This window comes from Nelumbo nucifera, chromosome 1, assembly GCF_055504915.1.
Source record: "Nelumbo nucifera cultivar China Antique chromosome 1, China Antique-T2T, whole genome shotgun sequence".
NCBI classification, from domain to species: Eukaryota; Viridiplantae; Streptophyta; class Magnoliopsida; order Proteales; family Nelumbonaceae; genus Nelumbo; species Nelumbo nucifera.
Genome location: NC_142649.1, coordinates 130,779,395 through 130,787,760, shown reverse-complemented (window position 1 = coordinate 130,787,760; position 8,366 = coordinate 130,779,395). Strand labels below are relative to the sequence as shown.

At 35.7% G+C, this 8,366-nt stretch overlaps 1 protein-coding gene across 1 annotated transcript; it reads left to right on the top strand.

Moving 5' to 3' along the window:
- The first annotated feature begins 424 nt into the window (after nt 1-424).
- Nucleotides 425-4,485, top strand: LOC104608250 (uncharacterized). The gene is made up of 2 exons (XM_088896721.1): nt 425-3,099; nt 3,887-4,485. Exons 1-2 carry the CDS (start codon nt 438-440, stop codon nt 4,249-4,251), a joined length of 3,027 nt encoding a protein of 1,008 aa, XP_088752847.1. The 5' UTR covers nt 425-437; the 3' UTR covers nt 4,252-4,485.
- Nucleotides 4,486-8,366: the final 3,881 nt, after the last annotated feature.

The following is an 8,366-nucleotide window of genomic DNA, read 5'->3' as shown; positions in this document are numbered from 1 at the left end:
ATTGTGAAAAATGGGTTTTAATTTTTTCACAGGGTGGAGTGAGGGTATTTTAAAGAACATGTGTCACAAAAATTTCAAGTGATCATTAAAAGTGATTACAACGCAGTGTCTACCTGATCCGAACCAGGTTCAGGAGACTACACCCAAAGTAAAGTACAGGGCACTAGTCTGTAATTGACCCTTAAATAATAGAAAAGGAAAGGAGTGATGTGTTCACATTTGTTGGAGCAACCCAGGTCCCAGCAGATGAAAACTCCATGGAACAGTGGCCAATTTATACAAACAATTGTACAATGGAGCGAGTAAACCAATCATGATTAAATACGTCGATGATCTGTTGGGCAACCCATTTTATACGCTTAGACAATAGTATATAAACCCCTCGAGGTGTTCATTCACATTCACACAGAAATCTCTCTTTCTCTCTCTCTCATGCTATGGCTCTCTCTGCGGTATTCCCAGTGTTTTACCTGGCTATTCTTTTGTATTGTCAGTGCCGAAGCCCAGCTCCTGTTGGAGAGTCAGCTTCTTTAAGCATCCTTACAGATAAGGAGGCATTAACCGCGTTTAAGTCCCTAATCGCAACAGACCCTTCCAACAGTCTTTCTTCATGGGAACAGCACTCTTCACCTTGCAATTGGACAGGAGTCATCTGCAGTAAATCCAGGCAAAGAGTGGTAGGTCTTTCTCTTGGAGACCTTGGAGTAACTGGCTCTATCACTCCACATATCGGTAATCTTTCCTTCCTTCGCTTCCTTTATCTCCAAAATAACAAACTTGCAGGAACTCTTCCTGATCGAATTGGGGATCTCTCACGTCTGCAAGCTGTAAACATAAGCTCCAACCTCATAGAGGGTCCAATCCCACCTAACATAAGCAAGTGCTCGGAACACATGCACCTTGACTTGATGGGCAATCAAATATCAGGAGGAATTCCTCCAGAGCTTGGCACCCTCTCAAAACTCCAAATCTTGAATTTGAATGAAAACAAGCTTTCTGGTACAATTCCTCCTTCCATCGGAAATCTTTCCTCACTCACTACTCTAAACTTAGCCACCAATTCCCTTGGTGGGTTCATACCCAGTGATTTGGCTCGTCTTCAAAATTTGAAAAAGCTAGAACTTTCAATCAACACTCTCACAGGCATTGTCCCTCAACATCTATACAACATTTCCTCCCTTGTTTACTTTGCACTAGCTTCAAACCGTTTGTGGGGTAAAATACCAAGTGATGTTGGCAACCGGCTTCCAAATCTTCTCAACATCAATTTTTGCATCAACAACTTTACGGGTGGAATTCCAGGCTCACTACATAATCTTACCAAAATCAAAAGCATTCGGATGTCCTGGAACCTTCTTGGAGGGTCAGTTCCTGGAGGTTTAGAAAACCTTCGCGACCTTGAAATGTATAATATTGGATTCAATCGGATTGTAAGCTCTGGTGATTCTGGTCTAAGTTTCATCACTTCCTTGTCCAACAGTTCCCATCTTCAATTCCTCGCCTTAGATGGAAATCTTTTAGAAGGTAGGATTCCAAGAGACATCGGCAATCTATCAACAACTCTGACAAAATTATACCTGGGAGGGAACCGGATATATGGTAATCTACCCCCGTCCATTGGCCGTCTTAGAGGCTTGGCTTTGCTAAACGTTAGCCATAATTTGATCTCTGGGGAAGTTCCAAATGAAATTGGCCAACTAGATCAACTGCAGATGTTGGGTTTGGCTGGAAATAAGCTTTCAGGCCAAATTCCAGATTCTCTTGGTAATCTGAGCAAATTGAATGAGCTTGAATTGTTTGGGAATGAAATGGTGGGAAGAATACCTGCCACTTTTGGTAACTATCATCGCTTGCTTTCAATGGATTTATCAAACAATAGGCTCACTGGAAGCATACCCAAAGAGATTTTCATGCATTCCAGTTTGAGCTCTCTTCTGAATTTATCCAAGAATTTTCTTAGTGGACCTATTCCACAAGAAGTTGGAATGTTGGAAAACATAGTGAAAATTGATCTCTCCAGAAATAACATGTCAGGAAGCATACCTGATTCAATTGGAGACTGTAAGAGCTTGGAGTACCTGTTGTTGGCCAAGAACTTATTCTCGGGCCATATACCTGCTACTCTCGAAAAAATACGAGGGTTGAACACTCTAGACCTCTCGTCCAACCAACTTTCTGGCTCCATTCCTTATGATCTTCAGAAACTTCAGGTCCTTCAGGACTTGAACCTTTCATTTAATAACCTTGAAGGAGAAGTTCCCACAGATGGAGTGTTCAGAAATCGATCAGGGCTTCATCTCGAAGGTAACCCAAAACTTTGTTTTCCTTCTGCATGTCAGAAAATCCAAGGTCGTGCAAATAGAACGACTGTGGTTTGGACCATTGCTGGGTCCATCGCACTGTGTTTAGTGCTAGGCTTGTTTCTGTCAATTCTCTTCTACAGAAGAAGAAACGCCAAAACCGTCGCTTCGGCACCAGAAATACTTTTGAAGGTGCAGCATCAAATGGTTTCTTATGATGAGCTACGAACGGCAACCGGGAATTTCAGTCAGGAGAATTTGATTGGACGCGGGAGCTTCGGGTCTGTCTACAGAGGAGTTCTGAGGCAAGGAGTTATTGTCGGGGTAAAGGTCCTTGACGTCAGGACAAAAGGAGCTTTGAAGAGCTTCATCGCTGAGTGCAATGCTCTGAGGAATGTCCGACACAGGAATCTTGTGAAACTCATCACTTGTTGCTCGAGCATTGATTCCAAGAACATGGAGTTTCAGGCTCTGGTTTATGAATTCATGGAGAATGGGAGCTTAGAAGATTGGATTCGTGGAAGGAGAAAGCATGAAGGAGAAGGGGGAGGACTGAATGTGGTGAAGAGGTTGAATGTGGCCATTGATGTTGCGTCTGCCATGGACTACTTGCACCATGACTGCCAGCCTGCAGTGCTGCATTGCGACCTTAAGCCAAGCAATGTGCTGTTGGACGACGAGATGAATGCAAAAGTAGGGGACTTTGGTCTCGCAACTTTGATGGTTGAGACATCCACTCAACAACATTCTACTACCACTACATACGACCTCAAGGGCTCCATAGGATATATACCTCCAGGTATGTATTTTCCCTACATAACTAAACTCTTTCATCGGCTGTCTCGTTTCAATATTTAGATGCATTTAATTTTAAAATATACAAAAAATAACCAGGAGTATAATAAAAATTGGTTCACCCCACCTGAACCCCATAGTGATGATGATGTCGATAATGGTGAACAACCATTTACATACTATTATTTAGTTATTATAAGGCCACGTTCGATTTGGTAAAAATGGGGGGTAAGTGTATCTCATAGAAATGCAATAATCCTGTGTTTGGCTGTTGCTACAATGACGAGGTTTTCGGTAATTTTTTTGATCCGAATGTATTAATTTATGATTATCTGGGTGACGTTTTCCCAGGAATCACCTTAACTAGGATCAAGGGGGCGTTGATTTTGAGAGGAGGGAAAGTTGGTCAATGGGATTTTAGTTCTTATTAACTAAGAATATCATGTTCTTTTTTCAGATTTATGTGGGGACCAAAAGTTTATTTTTATGGGTATACTTCCATCTAAGGGAAAGTTGCCAATATTTTAATGGGACAAAAAATACCCCTTTTAATAATGAATTTTTATGAATAAAATCGTCATTGCCTTATTTATCTAGGAAATAAAAGAACATGGATAAATACAATTATCCGAATAAGTGTTTTCCAGAAAAAAACTTACTAACCTGTTTTATTTGATCTGGATAAATAACTTACCAAAACGGGGCCTAAATGTCACACTTGAAAATAACCAACCTGTTTTATTTGGCTTTTGGAAGTCTTTGGTATATAACGTAATGGAAATACCTTGCAGAGTATGGGATAGGTGTGAAACCATCACCCAGAGGAGATGTTTATAGCTATGGAGTGATGTTATTAGAGCTCTTTACAGGGAAGAGCCCAACCCATGAGTTCAATGGAGATATGAGTTTAACCAAGTGGGTGCAATCGATGTTCCTTGTCAACACTAAAGAAGTTGTGGACCCTGAACTGCTACTGCAACTGAAAATGGATGGTGTTCACCATGCCGGTCAACCTTTAAGCCCTAAGATTCAGCAAGCTTTGGTTTCTATATTAGGAATTGGGTTATCATGTGCCATTGATTCACCAGAGTTGCGCATGAACATGAGAGACATTCTTCACAAATTGAAGAGCATAAAAGATACTCTTATCAATTAAGGCGATGGAATAAGTGAAAAAGCACTATATCAGCACGGCACCATATAATTAATTGTATTGTACTGTTATAAATGTCATAGTTAAGGGGCGGATGTTCATATTTTTCCTAGACAAGACTTTTCAGTCATAAAAATAAGATATTTTTGTATAAATAATAGCGAAGGAGAGAGAAATGTTGGTCCAAAGTCCACTTTTGCTCGTTATAAATTAATTGGATGGACTCCGTTTGACCAACCACTTTGTTCCGTGTAGCCCGGTGATGGATCTTTTTATTTGTCTTTTTTTGATAAATCAACAGTAGATCTTATATATCGAATGCATTGCCGAGACCATGAATAATCTGTTGACTGCATTGATTATCACTACCTGAGACTAAGATACCACCCACATAAAGAGGACTATGGTCAAGGCTTCTTGACAAACAAGAAAGAGTCTGCCTTAGAAATGTTGAAACCAAATTAATTTGCCAAGAAAACTGTTCAGTTTTTGGTAAATAGGCACATTAAATGCCTATGGTCGAGTCATCTATTCATCAATTATTTATAAATTATCATGCGAAAATGCATTAGATACGAATCCAGATCTCCTACACACTGCAGTATTATGTGGATAGGTGTGGATAGAATTGTCATGGGTAAAAAATTCAGATTCATTGGATATATCCAATTATTGCATAGACCAAAAGTGAAGGAAAGTAGGAAACAATTAAGCTATGTTTGATTTGAAGGAAAAAGGTAGAGAAAGGAAGGGAAAAGTAAGAAAACTTATATAATATTTGTAAAAGTTCTACCTTTTCATTCCTTTCTCTACTTTTTTCTTCAAACCAATTAGACATAGCCTTAAGGTAATACATTTCAGATTGCTGCTGGGGCTGAATGAAAGTTTCAAAATAACCTTGTCCTTTGGGTTGCTTCCTAACAATGACACTCTAAGGAGAGTTATTGTTTGCTTGAGTAAAACTGCATGCTTCTGTAAGGATGAGGATATTACTAGCAATGAAGGCATTAGGCTCACTTAAAAATGCCAACCCTTGTATGTGTGATGATTGGATATAAATTGCAGTGGCGCCTAATGGTTGAGGGAGGGACACAAGTTATTATTTGTTATTGATAGAAATGGCAATGGAGCAGGTTTGGGGTTTGGGGTTTGGGGCAGGTGTTATATTCCCCGTCTTTGACCTTGACTTTGAAATAAATTTCTATTCCCAATCCCAATTTGTCGGGAATAAAAATGATCCTCCATTGCCAATCCCCGATGGTGATAGGTTCTTTGTCGGGGACCCGAATCCCCAAAATTTTTAAATTAATATTATTTTTAGAAAATAGATTTACATTAAATAAAGAATTTTTTTTTAAATATGAAAATATGTTAAATATATTTTGATTTATAATATAAATAATATCATAAATAATATTATATTTGTATATATTTAATATACATAATTGAGGTTGAGGCGAGGTGGAGAATATACTCCCCATCCCCATTCCTGTCCCCGGTTAGGTATCAATATCATTCCCTATCCTCATCAAGGCAATCTCCATCCTCAACCCAATGGAGTCGAAGAAGCTGGGTATCCAATGGAGATGGGGAAATTGCAATCCCTAATTACTGCCACTAGTATTAATATGAGTAATTGATGGTATTATAGCAGTGGCTGAGAGTGTAGGTTTGGCTAGGTAAAGTAGGTGGTTGTGAAAGTGTGGATTGTGTACCAGGCAAGGTTCAATTACAAGTGATGGTCTGGTTACCAAATTCAACATGATTTAGGACATGTTTGGGAGTGTTTAAAAATAAGTGCTTATTTGGGCCATTAAACACTTATTGGTATTTGGGAAATAAGCCCGAAATAAGTGCTTATTTTAAAAATAAGGGCTTATCTTTTAAGCCCAAACTTTTAGTTTTTCATAAGTGATGATACAATAAACACTTATTCAATTTTTTCTTCCAAAATTATCCCTAGTTGAATTTTATAAAAGTACTTTTATGAAAACACTTTCACAAAAGCACTTTTATGAAAGCATTTTTATGAAAGTACCTTATGAAAGCACTTTTATAAAAGTACTTTTACGAAAGTACTTTTATGAACACTTATGAAAGTACTTTTATGAAAGCACTTTTACGAATGTACTTTTATGAAAGCACTTTTACGAATGTACTTTTATGAAAGCACTTTTACGAACGTACTTTTATGAAAGCACTTTTACGAAAGTATTTTATGAAAGCACTTTTATGAAAACACTTTTGTGAAAGCACTTTTATGAAAGCACTTTTACGAAGGTTCTTTTATAAATGTACTTTTATGAAAGTACTTTTACGAACGTACTTTTACAAAAGCACTTTTATGAAAGTACTTTTATGAAAGTGCTTTTATAAAAGTATTTCTATGAAAGCATTTTTAGAAAAGTACTTGTATGAAAGAACTTTATAAAAGTACTTTTACGAAAGTAGTTTTAAGAAAGTGCTTTTGTAAAAATGTTTTCATAAAAGTACTTTTTTAAAAGTGCTTTCAAAGGGTATATTTTGAAAAATTAATAGAAAATAAAAGACAAAATAGTCATAAAAACTTATTTAAGTGCTTATTAGAGAAAAAGACTACCAAAACGCCCAATTTGCACTAGAAAAAGTTAAGTACCAAATGCAAATAAGTGCTTATTTAAATGAGCACTTGTTTTTAAACACTTATTTAAATAAGCACAGTTTTGTGTTTTATTATTGTTGACTTCATAAAAGAGCCAATAAAAACACTAAATAATCAAATATTAGTAAAAAGTTGTCAATAATATACGATCATAGAAGTTAAGTTTATGTCCCTAAATCAAATAAGAAGAGACTATGATAGATTTTATGAAATTTTTAAAGGATATATATAGGAGAAATGTCAGATTTGAACCAACTTGATCCCAACCCAATCTGAAGTGAACTTTGGGTTGGGTTACAGTTGAGGGATTATTTTAGGTTGAGTTAGGGTTTGGGTTGAGTGGGTTGAGTTAACCGGAGTTCACAACTTCAACTTCGGATTGTACTAGACCTCATCAACCAAATCTAATCCGATTAGGGCTGCAAATGGATCGAATCGAATTCGGTAAGAAGTATATCTGATCCAATTCCATAATATTTATTACTGATTTGAATTCATTAATAATCTGGCGGATTTTACAAAACCTTATTCAAATTCAATCCATTAATCTTAACAGATATCCGATTGTTAATTGTTGAGAATTTTTAACATATTGTGAAAGCTGGTTGCAACGAACGGCCCTCCTGGCTTCATTTCTGAGTTTGAATGACTGAGTGAGAGATACAATGAAAGAGGGAGATGTCAGATGTGTTGGTTTCCGTGATAATATTGGGCAAGGATTTAAGTATCGGTATCGGGTATATGTCGGATAAATCGGATATAGATATGGATACGGATACATTTTGGAAACGCATGGATATGGACGAAAAACATGAAAACATTTGGATATGCTAGGAAAATAAATATTAATTCCATAAAGATATTACTAACAATAGGTTTAATGCCAAAATTGCTACAAATAATGTATAAATACACAAGAATTGTATATTTTGATGGTATATATGAAGAAATATATTACAATTAATATAGTAGAATGCATAGATATTATACAATTTTGTTGATATGCATTAATCAAGATTCCAAGAATCATATTATATAGATTTTTACAAATGAATGCGTGCACAAAGCCATTATTATCTTATTTTATATTAAAGTCCAAGGCACAAAACATACGCAACTATTATATCATTTTTTCTATTTTACTACTTATAATTTTTAACGCTAACAAAAATGTTAACTAAAAATTAATTCTCAAAATTTTGGTAAACAATGTTTTCATTTTTATAAACAATAAATATGTTATTATAAAATGCAAATCAAAATTAATTGATAATTTATAAAAATATATAATCCTAACTTAAAATATATCAAATCTATTTAAATTTCAAAGATATATATTATATGAAAATTCACAAATTTTAATTACTACAATAATTATTTCATTATTAATATTTTTATTTTTCAAAATTTCTAAAATAAAAAAATAATTTTTTATATAAATATAGTTTAGTGGATTTGATAGATTCAATTTATATTA

Bases quoted from the DNA above. Each gene is read 5' to 3' on its own strand.
- LOC104608250 (XM_088896721.1), top strand. From the start codon at position 438: ATGGCTCTCTCTGCGGTATTCCCAGTGTTTTACCTGGCTATTCTTTTG. The intron at 3,100-3,886 runs GTATGTATTTTC...AATACCTTGCAG, and splicing joins CATAGGATATATACCTCCAG to AGTATGGGATAGGTGTGAAA.